We start from the raw sequence: 24740 nt of genomic DNA on the forward strand, positions 1-24740 counted from the left end.
ACAAACAACAACTACTACTACTACAACAATCCTTGTACAACAACAACAACAACAACAACAACAACAAACAACAACAACAACAACAACAACAACAACAACAACAACAACAACAACAACAACAACAACAACAACAACAACAACAACAACAACAACAACAACAACAACAAACAACAACAACAACAACAACAACAACAACAACAACAACAACAACAACAACAACAACAAACACAACAAACACAACAAACACAACAAACACAACAAACACAACAAACACAACAAACGCAACAAACACAACAAACACAACAAACGCAACAAACACAACAAACACAACAAACACAACAAACACAACAACAACTACAACAATCCTTGTATAACAACAATTACACACAACTTGTACAACTTATAAGTTGGATTTGTATTCGGATTTACAACTTATAACTTATAATTTGTATTTTTTGTATTTGGATCGTTGGATATATTTTTTTCGTGCTCGATAATAATAAAATGCTACTAATGCGAGTAACATGAGGAGTCCAATGATTGGAAGAACTGCTTGTGTTGTCGTTGAGTATGTTGTAATTTTCGCATTATCTTTAAAGTATGAAATAATTTTTTCCCAAGTCCTTGATTCTGTTATTCCTGTACATTCTGTTTTTGATATATTGAAGTTTCCACAATATAGAACAAATATACCAAGAGCCAAAACAACCAATATAAGTAGTAGTAAGGTTCTATGTTTAAATTTTCCATATTTACATTTTTTATACAACCTTCGACATTTGTCGGTTAATGTATTAGTATTTTTGTTCCTTAGGGTGGTATTATTTTTATTCCTTCCTCTTTCATATGGTACATTTGGCATAGTACTCCTAATTGGGTCTTCATTATTTTTATGAAAAAATGGACTTCCTTGCAATTGTGTTCTTGTGCCAGTTGAGCTTATTAAGGTTCCTTCACTGCTTGTACTGCTTGAATCTGACGAATCGGATGTACCAAAACCGCTGGTTCCTGACTTGCTATTCCATCGGGTTGCGTGCACTAGGACCTAAAAAAAAATAAAAAGAAAAAGGAGGTACGAAGGTGTTAATTTAAAATTTATAGAATGTATATAAGTAAAAAAAAAAAAAAAATAGGTGTTTTTTCTCCAAGCGAAATAAAAAATTCTTCATCATAATAAATGTGTGTGCAAATTATAAAAAAATGTAATAGTTGTTGTTCTTATCATACATAGTTGGAACGTTGCTCCCACTGACAGCACAAGAACAACAGGAATACGAAGGTGAGGAGTATGTAACGTTTTGCAGAGGTTAAAGGTGCCATCATTCTGCTGTTTTTGCTTTTCTTCCTCTTTCTTTCTTTTTTATTTTTCTTTTTTCCTTAAAATGAAGGATATGTTTAGAAAGTAAAAGTGTGTATTTTTTTTTTTTCTTTCTTCTTTTTTTTTTTTTTTTTTGTTAAAATAAAAACTTTTTGAAGTGGCGCTTGTATTCTTCTTTTTTTTTTATATTATTTTTTGTTATGCTTGCTTCTTCTTTTTAATGTAAAAAAAGAGAATGCTTAAAATGAAAAATGTTTTCTCTTCTAATTTATATTAAATAGATTGTACGGATTATATATGATGATTATTTTTTTTTTTCTTTAATGTGAAATGTTTAATTTAAGTCGTTTGTGTGCGCGGCATTTGATTAACTGCTTTTTCATTTCAAAGGTGTGTGTATGAAAGTGTAACTTTCTATGTAAACTTTTTTTTTTATTTAAACTTTTTACTTTTAAAACTTTTTACTCTTAAATTTTTTTAAATATAATAATTAGAATGTATAATAATATACACATACAGGAGTATATATATTAATTTAGAATAATGTAAAAAAAAAAAAAAAAAAGTAGTTCATTTTTTAATTGCACATATAATTATATTGCTCTAATATTTTATGTTCAAAGAGGTAGGAGTGAAAGTGGTTCGTATTCTTTTTTTTTCTACAAAGAGAGAGCGAAGAAAAAAAAAAATGTAACACCCCCCCCACACACATCTTTCTTCCACACCCTAACACACTTCTCTCCACAATAACACTTACCCCCTCCCACACACTAACAGACCTAATCCTAAATCATACACTCCTTTTTCCATCACTACTTTTACTTCCTTCTCTTCCCTTCACTCTCCTTGTTTCATTCCTCCTTTCCTTCACTCTCATTCCTTCACTCTCATTCCTTCACTCTCATTCCTTCACTCTCATTCCTTCACTCTCATTCCTTCACTCTCATTCCTTCACTCTCATTCCTTCACTCTCATTCCTTCACTCCTCCTTTCCTTCTACACCCTTTTCTTCCACACCACTTCCTTCACTCTCTCTGCTTCCTTTACTTCTTCGTTTATTCTTTTCCCCTCCTTCGCATGCACCCTCCTGCAAACTTATCACTTTCCACCTGAACAATCAAACACCTCCCCTTCCACCCTAACACCCAAATCTTCACCTCTCTGCACACTTCCTTCCACCCCTTAACCATCGTTCTAGTACCCTAAACACTTCCATTCTACCACCCCTAAACCTTTATTCTAACATCCCTACACCCTACTCCCACACACATAACTGTTCATTCTAATACCCCTAGGAACCTCCCTTCCACCTACCATCCCTAAGTACACCATCGTGCACACTTCCTCCAACATACTTCCTTCCTATCTTTCTTCTATTCCTTTCTTTTTTTTTTCTTTTTTTTTTCTTTTTTTTTTCTTTTTTTTTTCTTCTTTTTTTCTTTTTTTTTTTTTTCTTCCTCTATGCCCTTCTTCCCTAACACGCACCCGTCCCTACACACTTCCTTACATCTACCACCACAATAACACTGCACCATAAAACACTTTTTTCTCTTTTGTTTAGTATAAATTACTCTTTTTTAAGAAGCACAACCACTCTGGAAATGGAAGAAAAAGATCAATTAACCACGATTTGAACACCTTATCAGATGATTCTTCTACAGAAACATATTCAAAAACCAACCTAACGGACACTGCAACAGAATATTCTGTTGCATACACCACTACTTCATCATCATCTAGATGATGAACACAACATCTTCATTCAGATTATCATCATCTTCTAGATGAAGTAATGAACATTTTTGAGAAAAAAAAGGACGGGGAGGAAAAAAAGTTTTCTTACATTTTTGCATAATATGTACTGGCTTTGCACACATTGTACCTTGTACATATGTAATGATCATCATTATACAATATATATATATATATAATGAACAATGTAGGATGTATACCGTTTACGAGTTGTATATGTATATATATATATATTAAAGAAAAAAAAATAAATAATACTATCATTTTTTTAAAAAAGGCGAATTATTAAATAATATATAATAATATAAAAAGGAGCAAGCACTACCACATACATACATGCATCATATATAGAAATATTTTTAATGTTCCTCATTTATGAACTATATACAGCGTCATAGCATAGAAGCAATGTTATACACAGATACTCATATGAAGATTCATTACCTCCCTTTCGACCCTAACAACTATTCATTTTTTGCAGTTTCTTCAGTTTTTTTCAGATTTGTTCTCTGTGAGTAGAACATTCTGCCCCTGTAAAAATTTACAACCCCATATTTTGTTAGACAAATTCTTTCCTTCTTTCGAAAACCAGAATGTCCACAGTATAAATAGGATTAGGAACCCAATAATCGGATAAACTATAATTTTAGCTATAGATTCCGCGCCCATTGAGTCCACCACGGCGTGGGCACCAAGTAGCTGATCTACAGGGTTTTCAGTCCACATAAGAAGGATGAACGCAATTAATACGAGTTGTATCCATTCATGTGTTTTGACCTCCCCACGAAATAATCTACAAATCAGCCGATCTCCCCAACTTTTTTTCTTTCCTTTTGCACAACTTTGTACATTGTTTGGTGGTGTATTTGATGTAGTTGGATTTGGCTGTTTGTTGTTCTTATCACCACCAACTGAAGGTGGTGGTGTATTTGGTACATTTGGATTGGTGTTTTTCTCACCACCTGAAGGTGGTGTACTTTTCTTGGGGTCCGATTTTTTTGATTCATTTTTGGGTGATGATTGTTTTAGTTCATCTTTGGGTGGTGCTTTTTTGAATAGATCACCGAATTGGTTCTTATTTTTTGTTGATACATTTGGTTTGTTCTTATCAGGAGGTGTACCATTCTTCGGTGGATGTGGTTTGTCCTGTTTTGTTACATCACCCACCTTTGTTAATAGTGTTTTTACACCTTCACCAAAGGTGGTACTTTTTTCCTTTTCAGTTCCTGTCACATTGGCGCTTCCTCTCTTTGATGTGCTAATAGCAGTCACCTAAAAAAAAAAAAAAGGAAAGTGCATTTACAATTTGCATAACACATATAAGTATTACCACTAAAAAAAAAAGAGAAGTTTTCACACCTTCCCTCTAGCAAAATGAAAAAAAATGAACCATAATAAATATATCGACGCTAAAAATTTAATAGTTATTATGATCATACCTGGTAGTTAGTATATTGCAAGAAGCTTAAAATGAAAGTTAATATTAAAATTCTCAAAAGGGGTGCCATTTTATTCTTTGCTTTTTTTTTTTGTTTTATTCCTTTTCTTTTTTTTTTTTTTTTGTTAAAAAAAAGAGGAACTTATCTAATATAAGGAACAGAATATTCTGTAGAATCATCATCATCCTCCGTTGAGTCAGGTTCTGAATCTACTGTTGTTGAGTTGTATGCTGTGGAATCATCTTCATTTTCCATATTTACCCTGCGTACTAATGATGTTCTTTTTCTTCTGCTTCCATTGTTGTTGTTCCTTCTCCTTCCTCCTCCTCCAAAAGTGTTACGTAAGTCGGAAAATATAGAAGTATACTAAGAAGAGGAAAAAAGAAGAAAGAGTGAGGGTTAAAATATGTGCGCATAATATATATATGTATATTACAGTTCCCTTTAAACATTCCATTTTTTTTTTTTTTACATTTATTCTATGCACTCTTTTTTAAATAGGCAGGAAAATATTAATAAGTGTTATTATGCATATTTCCTGTGTTAAGTGTACTTACCTTATATAGATAGAAAGCAATTGCTGGTAATCCTATTGCTGCTGCCCCAGCAGCAGCACCACCACCAATAGTGGTACTATCCATTCCGGAAGAGACAGATGCAAATGGTAGTATTCCCTGTTGTGATGGTCCTTGGGGTCTTCCTGGGGGAGGTGGTCCCTGTGGTCTATTCCCACCTTGTTGTGGTGGTCCTTGTGGTCTTCCTGGAGGAGGCGGACTTTCAGGTCTTGGACTACCAGTGTTCTGGTTGCCAGTACTACTGGTACCGGAGGAACCTGGATTCCAGGTTCCCGTAGAACCGGAACCAGAAGAACCTGGATTCCAAGTTCCCGTAGAACCGGTACCAGAAGAACCAGGATTCCAAGTTCCCGTAGAACCGGAACCAGAAGAACCTGGGTTCCCACGAACTTCTGCTAAGTATAAAAATTAAACATGGAAAATTAGTTTTAATGTCAGCAGGAGTCATTGGACGAAAGGAATGTTTTGGGTGCACTTTCCCTTTTCTGTATATATTTTTTCACTCTTTAATAACACTTTCGAATTATGCATATTTGTTATTATGTGCTCCCTTCACTTGCCTTCCCTAACCTTCCTCTTTTATTTGTCTTACCTGCTACAAGACCGTAGTCAGGTTGTGCCCTACGTGGGGGTTCCGGAGGGCACTTCAGTTTCTGCGGTTCCTTAAATTCCCCCCTCCCGTCGTCCTTCTGAAAGTTCTCTCTAAATTTTTGACAATATGGTTCTCCGCGCTCGTTTCCGCACTTTCCACTTAACTCTCTATGTACTGACTGGGCTCTAGTTAAGGACTGCTCGTAGTCTGAACTGCTGCAAAATTTAGTAAGGTCCTCCTGATTACTCTGTATTTTATTAGAGTCGTAGTAGTATTAGAATAGTGTTTTAGCCTTTGGGAACCTGTCTTTGAAAATATTAGGGTATAAATCCTTGCACTTACATTTAGAATCGAATTTCTGCAGTTGTTCATAAATTTTCGGCATAACCATTGAGAGAGAGCCTGTTATCGATGTTTCATTTCTTATTTTATCACCTAACCAATAATAAAATAAGGCAAAACGTTCATCATCCGGCAAAGAACCGAACACTCCCTCCGCCCCCTTACATGCTACACAGTAGTTCTGTACAATTTTACTAATCATATGCCAATTTCTCCCATTGTATGATTGTAATGAATTTTTCATTTCCACTTCTGCTGTACTCTGCGTCCATTTCCCTCCCTGAAATGTACAACTTCTTCCTACTCCTTGGTCTAACGCATCGTATATTTTTTGTGATGGTTTTTTAAATGGAGCTGAACCCTGCTAAAAGTGTAATCGACAAAGAGAATGGAGCATACATAGATGGATGCTTCTATATGTGTACATCCCTTCCATATTATTATTTATTGCACTAAGCACAAATTATTATATATACATCATATATATAAGTGTTCATGTTGTAAGAAGGAAGGAAGGTTGTGTTAGGGGTGGTTGGTGGAAGGAAGGGAAGGAACAGGTCCCTTCAGTGTTCTTACCGGTTGAACCATTTTTCCTACACATTCACTCTACACATAACGAAAATTTCTCATGGAAGTTGCCTTCTACTTATTCATGAAGGGAATATATATATGTGTGTGATATTTTTCACTTATATATTCCAAGTGGGGCTCACCATTAAGAAGTATATATATGTATCAAATTTTTGTACTCCTTCTTCTTTCTTAATTTTGTGTAATCCTTTAACTTCTTCAACGCGGCGATAATATACACTACATATACATACATACACATCAAAGTCATTACATATGTGCACGTATATATAATTTAAGGTAAGAATATGAACGGGCGTACGAATGAACGAACAAGCAAAGAATAAGAAAATAATGGATCGAAGGAGTCAAACTCCTCATGTTCAATTTGTATCTATGTATTATATATGTTTGTGCACATTCTGTGTACATTGTGCATGCTTGTTCATTTGGAGCATTCCATTATTATGTACACTTCTCTCTTATTATGTGTATATAAGCACACCTTTTTTCTATTTGACGAAACATTTATCATACATGTACTACATACTTTTATGTTTTATTGTTATGTTTAAAGGGGAGAGTTAATTGAAAATTGTTAATATGCATATTGCATATTTCAATCCAAAAAAAGAAGGAGCACACTCTTCCCTATACCCTTCTTCCTTTTCGTACATTGTGCACACTACATTTATATTTAGTAAAAAAGGTATGCACTCACAATACAAATATAATACAAGTATAGAGAGAAAAGGAGTGTGTAATGCACAAAGATAGATATATATGCTCCTTCTGTTAAAAAGAGAGAGTGAAAATTCGGTTTGTGTTTGTGTGCGCACAATAATTACATGTGTTACATAATAATTATGACATGTTGCGCAATGATGCGCATAATATTATGCATGATTATACATGTGCACAGAAATTCGTTATGCACAGTGTATTTGTGAAGAGAAGGGAAGAGGAGCTTAAATGCAGTAACCTTATCTGAACACTATTGGAATGAATTCCTATTATAACCCAATTTCCTCCTATTTCACATATATGCTAAGAACTGTTTGTTTCGTTCTATTCTTGAGCATGTGCACATCTTATATATACGTACTTCGTCTATGTACACTCATTTACTGTGTGCTCATTCCAACTACTATGTTCTTGCAACTACTATATTCTATCTGGAAATGGAGTAATTATATTTTAGCCCCCCCCTTCAAAGTTCCTTCCCAAGAGAATATTCCCTTCCGAAGGGGGAACAATATCTTCCCAAAACAACGGTTCTTTCCTTCCCCAAAACAACAAGGTTCCCTTCATCCCAAACAACGATTCGTAACGGTTCCCTTCCCCCACAAAAAAAGGTTCCCTTACCCAAACAACGGTTCTTCCCTTCCACCCCTAACACAACCTTCCTTCCCCAAAACAACGGTTCCTCCCAAAAGGGTCCGTATGGTTCGTTACGGTTTGGCACGGTTGCTGGTACGCTTTGGTGCGGTTTATTTTGTACCTAAACGTAGAGGCAAAAAAATAAATACCATAAAAGCAACAATAGCAAAAGCACTTTGCGTCCACGAAAGGGTTGAACCTATAGAGAGAACCACAAACACACCTATACAAAACAGAGCTAATACATATAAAATGGAAAGGGTCAATACGAGAGGTGATGACAAGAACGGTGACAGGAATGCTTCCCCTTTTCTTGTCCATAATCTTCTTTCTATAGCATACAACAATTTATTAAAAAATCCTCTAGGTCGACATCCCCTGGGTGGGAATACCATAGGTTGGAATTCCCTGGGTGGAAATTCCCTGGGTGAAAATTCCCTCGGTTGGAATTCCCCTATTCTTATTTCATTTTTTTGTGCTTTATTTCTTCTATATGGTGTTGTTGAATAATCATCATAATGATAATCATCACTTCGCTCCTCATAGAGGCTGTCCACAGAACTGTCCATAGAGGAACTGCTATCCATGGAGGAACTGCTATCCATGGAGGAATTGCTGTCCATGGAGCAAGTGCTGTCCAAAGAGCGGTCTATTGCACCGCAACGGCGACGGTTCTTCCAAAAGGGGTGATAGGAAGCACCAGAATTATCCATTTTGGGACGTCCATTTTTACCACTTCTTGCTGCATTGAGTCGGTGAAATAATTTTTTATCGTTCTGATCAAAGAAGCCGCCTATTCCTTCCTTCTGTAAAGGGACGACTTCATCGTTGTTGTTGTTGTTTGATGTACCATCATCATCACGCAACTTGGATTTTAGTGATGTTTTTACACCTCCACCAAAGGTGGACGCGCCAAAGGGGGTACTTTTTTCCTTCCTCTGTTCAGTTCCTGTCACACTGGCACCATACCGTGATGATGATGTGCTTATTGCATTCACCTAAAAAAAGGAAGGGTAGGGCGAAGGAAGGTTGTGTTGGGTGGTAGGTGGGTTGTTAGGGATGGTGGAAATTTTTTTTTTTCTCCTTTTTCTTTCTTTTTATATTTTTAATAAGGAGCATAGGAGTTAATTATAATAATGCATGTGCGTCAAATTTTAACAAAATTAATAGTTATTATCTTACGTAGTTGGAATGTTGTGCCCACGAGGAGTAAAGTATGGCAAAGGTAAATATTGAACGGTTTGTTAAAGGTATGGGTATCATCATTTTGCTGCTCTGTTTTTGTTTTCTTCTTTTTTTTCTCTTTAATGTGAAATGCTTATTGCTTTTTTGTGTGCGCATATGATTGAATGTTTAATTATAAGTGTGTGTTACATATATATATTTTAAAATAAAGAAATAATTTAACATTACAACGTACACAATAAAATATATAAAGAAGAATCATAATTAACAAAAAGTATATTTTAATTATATAATTATATTATTTCAAAAAAATTAAGTTCATGTGGTTCGTATTTTTTTTTCTACAAAGAAAGAGAGAGAGAAGGGAAAAAAAAAAAAAAAAAAAAATAATAATGTGAGCACTTTTTTCTCTCATTATATGTGTCACACTTCCTAACGGTACAATAGGAGCTAATTATCTACATTTTTAAGATCAGCATTCTATGTATATGCGCTCAAAAAAAAATTTTTTTTTTTTCTGTTCTTTTTTTTGTGTATTGTATTTTTGTTGTTGTGTTGTTATTCTTTATATAAGTGTTCAGATACAACAGTGGTGAATATAAATCAGTTAAAAAAAAAAAAAAAAAAATTGAGTAGGATTTTTTGCATGTGTTAAGAATGATGGAAGGTTGTTAGGGGGTTGAATGTTCTTTTTCCCTTCCTTCCTTCAGGTGTTCAACGTTGCGTTGTGTTATGTTATGTGCATATGTTTGCATATTTGCGCTCAAAAAAAGAAATTTTTTTTTTCTGTTCTTTTTTTTGTGTATTGTATTTTTGTTGTTGTGTTTTTGTTCTTCTTTATATAAGTGTTCAGATATAACAGTGGTGAATATAAAGCAGTTTGCAAAAAAAAAAAAAAAAAAATTGGGTCGGATTTTTTGCATTTGTTAAGAATGATAGAAGGAAATGGAATTGATTCTTTCTTTTAAGTATAGCGCGGCAAATTTAAAATTTCATAAACTGTACTCCTTTATTAGTGTATTACTACATCTTCGTATTAATGTATTATTAGAGTGTGTGGTGTTAGTGTTGTTGTTAGTGTAGTGTAGTTGTAGTGTAGTGTACTGTAGTAGTTTAGTGTAGTAGTTTAGTGTAGTAGTAATGTAGTTGTAGTGTAGTATAGTGTTAGTGTAGTATAGTGTTAGTGTAGTATAGTGTTAGTGTAGTATAGTGTTAGTGTAGTATAGTGTTAGTGTAGTATAGTGTTAGTGTAGTATAGTGTTAGTGTAGTATAGTGTTAGTGTAGTATAGTAGTAGTGTACTGTAGTTTAGTGTAGTAGTAGTGTTAGTGTGGTGTGTTGTTAGTGTGGTATTATTGGGGATCATTTAATTTCCTAACAATGTGTTACATTACATACGCTGATAACGTATGTTATTTCTATTATTCCCGTTCCTTTTATTAGTATTTGTTCCTGCTCCTCTTGCACTTTTGGTAGATGGCATTGGTCGTGATAGTGATGATCCACCATTATATATGGTAGATGCATCCAATGTTGTTGAACCTCCTATTGTGGAAGCATCGGTGGTGTACAATATGGAAGTGTCGTCGTTGTCTGTTAAGGTGTCAAATTCACGTAACACGGATCTTTTTTTTCTGCCACTGCCTCTTCCAAATTTGTTACCAAACCATGAAGGTAAAAGATTATACTAACATAGAAGGAATGGAAATGCGAAGAGAGGAAGAAATATGTATTATATACATAAACATATATATGCATATATGTATATACATATATATATTTTTTTTTAATCGTAGAGGAATGGTTGTTGTAATTGTGGTGGTACTTACTTTGTAAAGGAAGAAAGCGACAGCTGCTGGTAATCCTAGTAGTGTTGCCACTGCGGAAGAGACGATTGGGCCTGCGCCCACTGCAAGTCCCCCCTTCCCTTCTTCCATAGAGGAATCGTGGTTATCTTTAACCACCACAGGTTCAAGTGTAGCTGCAGGATCAGATACTTGTGTACACTGCAGTTCCTGTAGCTTCTCTGTGCTACAGTAATTTCCACTTTCCACCGCCTTCGCTGCATTAAACGGGCCACAATATCGATCATTATAGCCTGTCGTAGGACAATGTGCTCCCATAACAGTGCACGCTGTATGAATGGCCTGTAGATGCTGGTTATATTGCTCAGTACAAGACTTTTTAGCGGGTGTATTTAGTTGCTTCATTAATTCCTCATAGTCCTGTTTGTAGTCGAAATGTATTTTTACTTGGGGGAAAAATCCTTCGTCACTAATATTAGCGTATATAAGGGCACACCCCTTCTTCCCTTCGATGGAAACTTCTTTCAATTTCTCATAGATGGTTTTCATAGTGTTCAAAGGGGATGGAATATGCAATTTGTTCTTTAATAGATCCCATAACCAATAATAAAAATATAGACAGAGGCCACTAGAGGATTGACTCTCATTTGTCACCTTTGAGGATGCATAACAATATGCACCTAATATCTTCTTTGCATAATCTTTAGCATTTCCACCGTTTTCTGGCAATATACCCTTTATTCCATCCATCACATCTCCAGACCCCGCACAGAATGTGCCAATGTAACTCTGTTCTGTGTTAAATTCACGATATGTTGTTCTTGAAGGTAACCTATTTAAATCATTCTCCTATAAATGTAATTGACATGGGGAAGTAGAATTTATATAAATAGATATTTGTATGTGTATTTCCTTACATTTTTCATTACTATTATATTATAGATATATATATAGCATTCCATGATGCACACACACATATTATTGGAATTATTCATTTACAAAGGATGAGGTGTTTTTTTTTTTTTTACCGTCAGATCTGCCTGTGCAGGTTTTGGTGACATGGTTTAATTGTGTACATATTTTTCTATGTGTGTGTGGATGTATATGGTGGAATTTATGCCTAGAGGTATGTTTTTTTTTTTTGCTTTTCCTTCCTTTCTTTTTGTTTTTCTTCTTCTTTATTTGTGTTCAAAAATGTTGTTTGCTTTCTTCCATTTCTTTGAGTGCTCATAAACGAACATCACCATTTCTCATGTTCTTCCTTCCAATTAGTATACACATTCCTTCTAATTTCTCGAATAAATATAACAACACACTATATTTATGTATGTGTCAAAATCATTATGAAAAATTATTTCACTTAACCAAAAAAAGTACGAACAAAGTGTAGTGTACTAAAAATATATACGACGAAAAAAAAAAATATTCAAAAAATTTTATCACTCCGCCATACATTATTTCCTAATATATTCTATTATATTATATGATAGGTAATAGTTCGAAGCATTATATCACTATCCATACCACTTAATTGTTATGTATACATAGAAGGGAGCTCAATTCTCTTAGGGGAAGCCGAAAATTTTTAGTATGTATTCTATTCAATTTATGTTTTATTGTTATTATTTTTAAAGGGGTTTCATGGAATTGCTAACATATGTACCACATAAATACGCAGTACTCCCTTCTCTATATATACATTCATTAAAATTTAATGCAGGGGGGCATGATTTTATAAAAGGAATTAAAATAGGATGTAGCACGGAGAACTGTATAAATTGAATAAGAGAGAAGAAAAATATATGGACCTCCATAATAATATTTGTTGTTAAAATTTTCTTCCCTTCTATTTATTATTGCCCAGTAATAACCCTGCCTTTCCCTTCTTATTCCTTCTCTTCTTAATGAGTACACCTTAAAGGATTCACTTATACCGAAGGCGCACATTGTAGTATTTGAGCTCCCTCTAACACTCCTACACTTAAGTGTGCACATTGTACTTTTTTATATATTAATGTACTTTTTTCATTTTTCTCTTTAAAGAATATAGGAATTGGAAAAAAAAAAAAAAAAAAAAAAGAAGGAAGGACGTGTATGGGGGGGTGGGAACATCATATTTATTGGTCCATGCGACCATAACCTACATTCTTTCTGCTTTGTTCGTTCATATTATTTCTTCTTCCTCTTTTTTGAGGTGATCGTGGTGGTGATCTACCAATATATATGGTAGAAACATCAGTAGAATCGAATGTAGAGTCTGCTGTTGTGAAAGTGTCTGTTGTTGTTGTGGACATGTCTTCTGTTAGAGTGTCGAGGTCCCTTCGGGCGGATCTTCTTTTACTTCTATTTCTATTGTTATTTCTGCTGCTACCTCCTCCTCCAGAAGAATGCTTACTAAACCACGAAGGTAAAAGGTCATACTAAAAAATAAAAGGAGTGGAAAGATAAAAAGGATGAACATGTATACATATGTACATGTATATACTTATATATATATGGACATATGCATATATGTATATATATATAGGTATATATATATATATAGATATATATATATAGCTCCATTATAATTGTTGTAATTATGTTAATTATACTTACCTTATATGAAAGGAATGCCATTGTTGGTAATCCGACCACTCCAAATATGGAGAAAACAGAGGCTACTGCTGTATTCCCAGAAGAGGCCGTATTGGCGAAAATTGTTGGACTCCATACAAAATTAGGGTCACATCCAAATTTGACGTCCTTATATATTTGAATACCCTTATCAGATGTTCCCTCTAAGGTGCACTCATTGCCCTTTAGACCCGATGTAGGAGTTTTTATACATTCCGTATTAGATTCAACTTTGAAATCCTTCTTTTGAGTACATTCCCCATATACTTTCTTAAATTCATTACAATATAGATCATTATTTTTGCCCTGACAGTCCTTTTGCACCTCCTTATAAGCTTTAACAGCTCCATCTAAGTGTTCGTAATACCCTTTATCACAGGTGTTGTCATGAGATTCCAGTTTTTCCTTTATTCCTTTATAATCGAAGGAGAAGTCAAATACGGTTTTTCTATTAGTGAACATTGTCTGGGTGATGTTAGTATGGTCAGTGTCCATAATTGTACAATTATTCGGAACAGGAAATGCACTTAGTGCTGCGTATATGCATTGCATGGTACCTAAGAATTTAGTACTATTTGTATTACCTATTTTAGTCCATACAAGTTCACCTAACCAATAATATAAAAAATGACAAAGGGATTTATTGAACCGTTCCTCTAATTCGGCCGACCCATCGTCCGATTGGCCTGGTCCGTTGTGTCCAGGTACAGGTGGAGGGGGCGGAAGCTCCGCCTCCATCCGTAATGCCCCATTTGTTTGTGCTTGTGATTCGTCCCATTTCTTGTAAGAGACATAACAGAGGGCATCTACAATTTTGTCGATTATATCTTTAATTTCATTGCACAAATTTAATTTGGACTCTGCACTCTCTTTTAGAGTTCCTTCCATATCAAAACTTTTACAGTTGGAGCTAGCTGTTGTGGAGACACTCCTCCCATCGGCGGTATTCCCATCGACGTTATTATAGAAACGGATCTTCGAGTACAACATACCTAAAGTTGCTTCCTATAAAGGTGATCGGCAACATGTACATATTTATGTTCTCACCTGTGCATTTTATTATCTTCACTTCTATTTTTATTACAATGTAAGCAAATTTATTATTTACTTTATATTTATGTAATCACTTTATATAGAAAAGGAAATGTACCCCTAATACTTGCGGTCCATCATCTTCCTGTAATTCTCCAACCATTGTATATGTACAAATCTGTGTATATATAATAAATTTATATTATAAAATGTGCTTATTTCAACACACATATATATGTATTAAGTCTTTGCATATATACATGTACATAATTAGAATGTGGATGTACACATAAAATTTTTTGCATAGAAAATTTTTTACTTTCTTCTTTCTTCCATATTAATAATGTACATATATTGCATAATTCTTTAGGGGGGACGATAACAAATTATACACGTGTACGAAGTTATTACGCAGAATTGAAGAGTGTAGAAATAGAAACAAATGTGCTACAATAACAAAAAAATAGAACGTGAAGGGGAAATGAATGTATGATTTAAACTTTTTCTCATATCGTTGCTTTCTCCCTTTATTCACTTATTCTATTATCGTTGGATTATGCTTAGTGGCTCCCCTACCCCCTGCTTGAGTATTATATTATTATATTATTTACCTTATTCAATTATTGTACCAATAGGGGTAAACAATTTCTTCCCTCTCAGATAAAAATTTCTGCTTATGTTACTTAATTCATGTTTGATTGTTATTATTTTAAAAGGATGTGGTGGTTGTTGTCCATTAGAAAAATATTGTTAACATGTACCATATAATTAATGTGCAAAATATACTTCCCCCCCTTTTTTTTTTTTTTCATTTATAAGTGTTCCGTAGCATTTCCTTTGGTATTCCTCCTTAACTTTTTAACGAATATATTATAAATAGTTCACTTACACACAGTTTCCCATATATGAAAACTGAACTATACACCTTTTCCCTTCTTTCCCTTCATCCAATACGGATTATATTTTCTACATTTTAGATATGAATGTTCCTTCATTTCTATTCATGTATTTTTTTTTTTAATTTTATTATTTCTTCCCTTTTGGCATTGCACTAAAGTGTTTACATTGTTCATGTGTGTATAATCAATATATATAAGTTCAGAAAAAAAGAAATATGAACCAAAAAAAAAAAAAAAAGAAAAAATGTTTTTTTCTCTTTCCTTTTACTTCACTTTATTTTGATTTGAACCTGTTGGGTCATCTTCTTTTTTATGGAAAATCGGAAATATTCCTTTTTCTCTTTTTTTTTTTTTTTTTTTTTCCTTTACAAGTTTTTATCTGTATAATTTTCTTTTTTCCTTTCTATACTTTCCTTCAAATATTTTTCTGAGAAGAGGGATAGCATCTCTTTCCTTTTTTCCTTTTTTTTTCTTTAAAGGATATAGGAAGAAGGAAGGCAAAAAGGAAAAAAGGAAAAAAGGAAAAAACAAGTAAAAAGAAGGAAAGGGAAAAAAGAGAAAAAAGAAAAAAAAAAAAAGAAGAAAGAAGAAAAAGAAAAAAAAGAAAAAAGAAAAAAGAAAGAAAATAAAAGGAGGAAAAGAAAGAAAGGTCATTGTGCTCTTATATTGTATGAACTGTATGATTCTACATATCTCTCTGTTGGAGTATTTATTCATTCTACATTACATTCCAATCAATTTGTGTTGTTGTTACATGTTTTGATAATGTACATTCCTCTTCTGCCGCGTACTACTTCTTGCTCCTGGTGATGGTCGTGATCTACCATTATATATGGTAGAATTATCTTCTGTTGTTGTAGACAAGTCTGTTGAATAAAGTGTGGAAGAGTCGTCTTCTGTGAGTGTACCAAAGTTAGAGTTGGTTGAGCTTTTTTTTTTTCTGCTCCTGGAAGACTTCCCTACCCAAGAAGATAGAGGCGTATACTGAAAAGTGGAAGGTTGTTAGGGTCGTGGTAGGTGAGAGGAAGGAGGAGCATGTATTACATATATGGAACAGTTTTACTCTCTTTATATATGTTCGTTTCACATTTAAGTAAATATGAATAAAATGTTATTATTATTCATTTTTGCTAATATAATTGTGATTACTTTGTATAGGAAGAAAGTGACAGCTGCTGGTAGGCTTATTCCGGTCACTGCAGAAGATACGATTGGAACGACGGTGTTGGTGCTGTTCCCAGCAGCAGCAGCACCACTCTTCAGCTGCGATGGTGGTGAATGATGTGAGGACGTTTCTTTGTGCCCAAATGATGATGCAGCAACTACTGAAAACAGTTGTTTCAAACAACTATCCAGATTTGCTTCGTCCCCTTCGTTGTCGGATGCAGGGTCCTCCCTCATAGCTTTAGACTGCAATTCTGAAGGTTTTGGAATTTTACCATCATTATCCTCGAACATTTCCTTAAATCTTTTACAGAAGTCATCATTATTATTTCGGTTTCCTGTACCACAGTTTGCTTGTACTTGTCTATAAGCTGTAGTAGCTGCATCCAAATAGGATTTATATACCTGTGTACAGTACTCTTTAAAACTTTTTAAATCCTTCCATATTGTTCGGTAATCGTAATAATAGTCAAATATTATTTTTCTTTTACTGAATATGTCCCTGCTAACGGTATTGTGCATATCGTTGTAAGTGCAATGAGCGCCCTGTTCGTTCAATTTATTGTAAATTTCCCTCATAGTATCCTTAAATGAAGAACTTGATCCCCATTTATTACACAATATATCCCCAAGCCAAAAGTAGAAATAATCACACGTTTTGTCACATTGCGTTTCCCCCTTTGTACTCACTGTAGACACAAGACACCAAGCGCTCGTAATTCTTTGTGCATAATTTCTGTCTCCATCTATCCAGAAGTCTCTTATTTTATCCTTCAAAATACTACTTATCTGTTGTGCTTTGGAATCACTATTTGCACATTTATGTCCGTCATTATTAAAATATGTATATATTTGTTTGGAAGGTAAATCTTCCAATTTGCACTGTCCCTACAAATGTGGAATGGTTGGCCAAAAAAAGAGGCGGGATGGAATGGGTGGAATATGTATAAATGTATGTGCATTTCTTCTAAATTTATTGCGTATTATGCACATAGAGAATATTATATGTGTATACATCTATATTATGGAAAATAAATAAATGAATGCGGGGGTTATTACTTTTGTCACCATGGTTCCGCTCATTGTACATATGTGTGGACATATTTTTCTGCATATATATCGTAAATTTATTTCTAAAATTTGTTCTTCCTATGTGTGTTTATACAGAACAAAAATATATGAGAACTTTGCTTCCTTCATAATTGCGGTACTACAATTTTTTTTCCTTTTTTTTTTTTATTAATACATATTCCTAATTTTTTAGGTATAGATAACATATTATGTGCACACATGCATCAAGATCATTATATGTATATATATAATTAAAATCAAAAAGTACGAATAAATGTACTGGTATAACAAAATAAGAGCATATGGGTCAAATTCGTCGAGCATTCCTTATGTATTTATTGTACCTTTGCAAGGTTCTGCGTAATTATTTAGAATAGTGCATTACATTATTATTCATTTCTCCTATGTATTATGCATATAGAAGAATGTACCTTCTCATTATAGAAATTTCTGCTAACCCTTTTAATTTCTGTTCACTTGTCATTTAAAAGTGCTACTTAAAAATTGACTATATATAGCACATTCCATATATGACATATTCCCACTTTTTGCACAATGTGCGCATACTTATTCATCAATATTTAATGAAGAAGAATATAAATTCATAAATTAGGGTGAGAATATATATAGAACATTTGGGGAAGTTGTATGAAATATATATATAAAAGAAATAGGAAGAAAAAAGAATTTTATCTATGCGCCCATACCCCTTTATAGAGTAGCACTTCCCCCACCCCAATATGACCTTTTTTTTCCCTATCTTCCTCTTTTTTTTATAATTGTTTTCAATAGCAATAATAATAATTCCTTATTCCTTCTCACATTTTTTTTTAAATTTTCCTTTTTTTCATGAGTACATTATGAATAATTCATTCACATACCCCCCAAAAAAAAAAAAAAAATGTGCACATATTGTATTATGTATACCATTTTGAGATACCCATTTATAGAGTTATTCACCTCTCTATAGGGATGTTGTGTTCATCATCTGGTGGATGATGAAGTGCTGTATGGGATGGAATATTCGGACGAATTAGTTGAATCATATTCCGTTGTTGAGGTGTAGTCGTCGTCATCATCAAACTTATTAAACTCTCTCCTAATGGCAGATCTTTTCCTTCTGCTTCCTCCAGAAGAGGAGTTATTCCCCTTAAGGAAGAAGAGGAAGGGGTGTGATTTATACTTGTAAAAAAAGTATGCTAAGGCAGGTAATCCTACTGCAGCAAGTCCACCAGACACAGCAGCAGGAACCACACCACTTCCACCATCTTCGGAACCTATAGTGCCAGGACCGGAGGAACCAGGTTTCCAGGTTCCAGTACTACCGGGTCCAGAGGAACCTGGAGACTGGTCATCCACTTTTGTGCATGTCAAATTCAGCTTCCCCTTATTCTGGTAACCCCCATATTCCGTGGTGAATGGTTTATACCATTCTCTCATAGTTAGGTCCTCACATTCGCTCTTTAATATTTCATAGGCTTCCTCTATATCTTCCAGATGTTTCCGATATCCTGGAGTACACATCTTCGTTTCCCCTCCTCCTTGAAGTTGTTTCCTTAGTGTATCTTCGTCCTTCTTAAAATCGAACACTTTCTTCAATGCTTGGAATACTTTTGTATTAGGATAGGAGTATATGAACTCACACCCATGTTGCGCTTTTCCCTTCTTCATTTCATTATAACATTTAGTCATGGTAACTTGAAATTTAAAATCCTCCAATTTTTCAGATAACATTTCCCCTATCCAATAATAAGTGGCTTTACACCATTTTCCACCTTCATCTTCATCACGACTCATTCCATACATGTAACAGAATACTCTCATAATCTTATTTACAGTAGTTTCATCTATCCCGACCCCCTTTATTCTGTCTTTAAAGTCCCCATTGCAACTTACATTATTTTTACTATTGGCCTTTTGAACCAATTCATTATACATTTGCACTGAAGGTAAACTTTTCAAAAGTTTTTCCTATGAATGTAAATAGCGAAGAATATGTATGTTTATATATACCCACCATACAACTTACAGTATTCTATATAAAATGCTGTATGTTTAGTATACAATTATTCACATTGAATAATAGAAGAAAGGAAGGGGGGAGTTGGGGTGTTAACGAACCGTTAATATTTCATCGTCTGGTGCCATTTCCTTTGTAACTTCATATAAACAATAAGTTCATGTTAGAAAGGTGCTGTTTTCCTTTACATATATATGTTCATATGTGTTCATGTACCATATATGTGTGTATGCACGCATATTCCCTAATTTTTTTTTTTTTCTCATTTATAAAAATTTGAGCATGTTCTCTATATTAATTCATATGATACATGTTCCTATTCATTTAAGAAAAGAAGAAAAACATTACGAAGAACTGTACAAAAAAATATATATATATGTGTAGTGTCCTTAAGGGGGTCGGAATATTTTTTTCTGCCTTTCCTTCTATACGTGAGCTCATTCATCTGTGTTCATTAGAAAGTATAAATTTATATAGAAGGAAATACAGAAGTACAGAACAGAAGGAAAGAAATATATATATTAATTACACATAACGAAGGGATTTTATGCACCCCCCTTTTAGTAATACTTTCCACAATACACTCTTCTGCGTTTCCAACTGTTCAGGAATAATAATACTTTTTCCTTCTTTCTTTTTTTTTCTTATTTTGTAATAAATACACTGTAAAGAGTTCACTCCTATTAGGAGTATACATGGAATTATTTCAGCTCACCATCCTCAATGTGCGTATTACGCATACTGCGCTTTACATATTAATGTTTCCCTCCCCCTTTTTGCTTCGGTTTAAGTTTGAAATTGTTTAAACGTTTTTGTGTAATCAATATAAGGCAAAAAAAAAATTTTTTTACCCTATTGTTTGGTTAGGAAAGCTTTTTTATGGGAGGCCCAGAGTGATTATTCATTTTTTTCTTTTCTTTTACAAGTTGTTATTCTCATAAATTTATTATCCCCCCCCTTTTTCAAATATATATAAATGCTCTATTTAGGACGTTAGCACCTTTTTTTTTTTTTCTTTTTCCTTTTTCCTTCAAATATATAAATACTCTATTTTAAAAGGTGGGTACTTTCTTCTTTTTTCCTTTGGTCTTCTCTGTGGGCGAGTATTTCTTCCTTTAAGCAGAGAATTATTCAAAAACATACACAAATGGAAGGAAAGAAAAGAAGGAAAAAGAAGGAATAAGAAGGAAAGAAGGAATAAGAAGGAATATGAAGAAAAGAAGGAATAAGAAGGAATATGAAGAAAAGAAGGAATAAGAATGAATAAGAAGGAAAGGAAAGAAAAGCAAAGGAAAGAAGGAAGGAAAGGAAAGGAATGAAGGAAGGAAAGAAAGGAAGAAAGAAGGAATAAGAGGGAAAGAAGCAAACAGAAGGAATAAGATGGAAAGAAGGAAAAAGAAGGAATAAGAAGGAAAGAAGGAATAAGGAAAGGCGGAAGAAAAGGAAGGAAGAGTGATAATTTTGTTCATTACATTGTATGAGCTCTGCGATGTTATTTTTTTTTCCTTCGAGGGAAGGAATGTTATATACGATGTTACACAGCGACGGTGTTACATTCAACTTTGCATGGTATGGTAACCTATATTCCTTTTTCCCTGCAGCGCATTCCTTGTTCTTGTGGTATGGCTAACGTATGGTGGAACAGAATATAATGTGGCAGTGTCACCTATTGTGGAAGTTTCTGTGGAGGTGTCGTCTAATGTAGAGCCTAAGGTTGAGACATCTTCCCTCAGTTCGCCAAAATTGCGTTCGGCCGATCTCCTTCCTCTGCTTCTTTTTCGGTTGCTGCTTCCTCCTCCTCTAAATTTGTTATGGAACCAAGAAGGTAGTAGGTTATACTAATAAGGACGGGAAAGGAAAGGAAGTGAGGGGGTGTAATAGTGGAAAGGTGTATTATATATATATATATATAATGCACAGTACAGTCTATTTTCTATATATTTACTGCCTTATATAAAAGTGGATGGTGTGTGTGTGCACACATATTAGTTATATTGCCTATACTCTTTAGATGTTATTATTACCTTATATAAAAAGAATGCAACAGTGCCAAGTCCTACTGTGGTGGTGGCAATTGTACCAGATATAGCAGGGGCTATTGATTTTTCGCTATATACTGCCGTACATTTTAATTCTGAAAGTTTCTCTTCACAGAATTCCCTATATTTCCCTTCGAACTCTTGACAATATTGACCGCCACTACCTTTCCCTCTTGGTAAGCAATAATCCTTCACAGCTTTACATGCTTCAGTAACTTCGGTCTGGTACACTAGCAATTTCTGTTCACATCCGGGGTCATCCTTATGTAACATCCCTTTTACGGTATTAAAATCGTGGTAATTTTCGAATACTTTTTTCCTATGGTTGAAAGTGTCTTTGTCATCATTGTCAACATCTTTGTAATTAACTTCACATTTGTGCTCGCCGTTAACATTTCTTAGCGTATCGTAAATTTGTTGTAAAACGTTTGATAATGCATGCCCCTGTAGACTCCCGCGGATTTCTTTTCCCACCCAGTGATAAAAGAAATAACAAGGGGTATTATCATGGGTTGGTGACTGTTTCTTCATTGTAGATGCTCTACAGTAAGCATTCGCGATCAGACTCTCCAAAGCTTGGATTCCGTTGAACACTTTTATTTTACTCCTCAATTCAGTTTCCCAATTTCCAGATTTAATGTTTCCATAATTACATTTGTTCTTAGGGGGCAATTCGAATTTATCGTAGAAGTCGGTCCTTGAAGGTAAATGCTTCGAAAATGGGGTCTACAGATATAGTTAACGAAAAATATATATACTTCTATGTATTTTTATTTTGTTATAGACTAAAATATTATATGTACACATGAATTCACCTATACGCACAGCACAAGAAAAAAAGCAACCTGCTCAGTGCTTCTTTTTATCTTTTTCCCGAATAAGTCACACCATAACAACCTTCCTTCCACGTACCACCCTTAACAACACTACTTTCTTTCCCTCCTCCTTATACTTCCTTCCCTTCCTCCACCTAAGAACCTTTCCTTCCACCCCCCTAACAACCCACTTACCACCAACCTAACAACCTTCTTTCCAACACCCTACCACCCCTGATAACCTTCCTTTCACACTATCACCACCCCTAACAACCTTCCTTCCACCTACCACCCCTAACAACCTTCCTTCCACCTACCACCCCTAACAATCTTACTTCCACCAACCACCCCTAACAATCTTCCTTCCACCAATCACCTAACAAACCACTTAAGAACAACCATCTAACAATCATCCTTCCACCAATCACCTAACAAACCACTTAAGAACAACCATCTAACAATCATCCTTCCACCAATCACCTAACAAACCACTTAAGAACAACCATCTAACAATCATCCTTCCACCTACCACCTAACAACCTTCCTTGCACCTACCAACCCTAGCAACCCACCTACCAACCACCTAACAACCCACCTGCCATCACCACCTAACAACCCACCTACCACCACCCTAACTACCCACCTACCACCCCTAACAGAACCTTCCTTACAGCCTCCCACTACAATAACACTATTGGTTTGCACTTGCCCCACCTACAGGTGGAACACTATTGGTTGCACTTACCCCATCAGAACCTCTACTGGAAACAGCTGCAGCAGGACTAACAGCTCCTGGAACCCCTGCACCTGGAACACCTAAACCCGGAATGCCAGCACCCACACCTACTCCTGGAGCAACACCTACTCCTGGTGCAACACCAACATGGAAGTCGTCACCGGCAGAAGGTTTCGGTACGGTGCACTTCTTGTCGAGTAGATCCTTATACCCCTCCTTTTCCTTCATACTCCTGAAGTCCTTACAATATTGCTTAGTATTGCTTCCATCACATATGCCATACATGTACCTCTCCGCCGAGAAAAGTTCCTCCAGGTAATCGTGAAAGCCTTTATCACAACGGGAATCACGGAATTGTAAATGCTCCTTTATTTTATCATAGCCTTTATAGTAATCATATAATTTGTTCATGTGGGCAAAAGTGGTTTGGTCTATGTCAGAGTAAATAATTTTACAAGTGTCCCGTTTTTGAGGATCTTTGAGTTCGTTATAAATGGCGTCCATAATTTCTCCCCATGAACTATTCGTCCTATCCGGAAGTACCTTATTCCCTATCCAGTAATATAGAAAACGGCAAGGTGTATCATCCTGTGGAGTTCCCCTTTTCTTCTCTTTGTACGCACAACACCAGGCTTCCACAATGTTATTGGCATATTTTTTAGTCTTAGTTTCTGTATATAACATGTCCCTTATGCCATTCGCAGTATCATCACCTAACTCCAAGCAGCAGTCAACTCCGTCATTAAAATCTCCATAATATTTCTTGTTCAGGGGTAGCAACCAACTCAAATCTTGCTTCTGGAAGAAGGAATTACCATATATATGTAGTCCTGCTCTTTACTGTACACACATAGAGCATTATACGAATAATATGTAACTATATGCCTGTTCATTTTGAACAGTATATAACCGTCAATGGCTCGTTAGGATTTGACATTTTCCTTATACCCCTTTATATATAATAGAATTATTTTTATATTCCTGCCTCTACATGTGTACATAAGGTATGCATAAAATTTCTACTCACTCTGCACTTTATGAGCACAGAATTTATGCTCCTTTTCTATAATATAAATTCTTTTCAACTTTTAACCAATGGTAGTATGTTGTACACATATGTATGAAAATCATTATATATATATGATTAGGGAAAAACATAGTAATAAACACACAGGAATAACAAAAAAAAAAAAAGGAAAAAGGAATAAACAGATTTCCTGTGTATTGTTCATGCATTTATTGTATTATTAAATTATAAGGCCATTACTCAAAGTATTACGTTATTATTTCTGTTCCCGTGCTATTCCATATATAGAAATGGAATTTTTTCCTTAGAAAAAAATTTGATAACATATTATTAATTCATGTTATATTATTATTTAGGAAAGGTG

General features: G+C 34.6%; 4 protein-coding genes across 4 annotated transcripts in view; all 4 read right to left on the minus strand.

The window, feature by feature from the left end:
* Positions 1-16541, minus strand: part of PCOAH_00035670 (KIR protein) — a gene marked incomplete at both ends in the record, with an annotated part of 33757 nt that extends 17216 nt beyond the window's left edge. The window contains 7 exons of the mRNA XM_020060358.1: positions 5923-5978; positions 6019-6186; positions 10659-10839; positions 10982-11803; positions 13556-14181; positions 16329-16463; positions 16490-16541. Of these exons, the coding sequence (XP_019915863.1) occupies positions 5923-5978; positions 6019-6186; positions 10659-10839; positions 10982-11803; positions 13556-14181; positions 16329-16463; positions 16490-16541 (2040 nt within the window). The remainder of the gene's footprint in view (positions 1-5922; positions 5979-6018; positions 6187-10658; positions 10840-10981; positions 11804-13555; positions 14182-16328; positions 16464-16489) is intronic.
* Positions 16542-16593: 52 nt separating this feature from the next.
* Positions 16594-17739, minus strand: PCOAH_00035690 (KIR protein; the record flags this gene model as incomplete). Its single annotated transcript, XM_020060360.1, has 2 exons — positions 16594-17556; positions 17728-17739. The coding sequence occupies 2 exons, from the start codon at positions 17737-17739 to the stop codon at positions 16594-16596; spliced, it is 975 nt and encodes a 324-aa protein (XP_019915803.1).
* A 984-nt stretch (positions 17740-18723) lies between these two features.
* On the minus strand, positions 18724-19677 carry PCOAH_00035700 (Variable surface protein Vir7-like protein; the record flags this gene model as incomplete). Its single annotated transcript, XM_020060361.1, has 1 exon — positions 18724-19677. The coding sequence occupies one exon, from the start codon at positions 19675-19677 to the stop codon at positions 18724-18726; it is 954 nt and encodes a 317-aa protein (XP_019915538.1).
* A 2067-nt stretch (positions 19678-21744) lies between these two features.
* PCOAH_00035710 (KIR protein) lies at positions 21745-24286 on the minus strand (the record flags this gene model as incomplete). The annotated part of the gene is made up of 3 exons (XM_020060362.1): positions 21745-22524; positions 23359-24147; positions 24260-24286. The coding sequence occupies 3 exons, from the start codon at positions 24284-24286 to the stop codon at positions 21745-21747; spliced, it is 1596 nt and encodes a 531-aa protein (XP_019915565.1).
* Between the last annotated feature and the right edge of the window lie 454 nt (positions 24287-24740).

Source organism: Plasmodium coatneyi, chromosome 11 (assembly GCF_001680005.1).
Source record: "Plasmodium coatneyi strain Hackeri chromosome 11, complete sequence".
Lineage (NCBI taxonomy): Eukaryota > Apicomplexa > Aconoidasida > Haemosporida > Plasmodiidae > Plasmodium > Plasmodium coatneyi.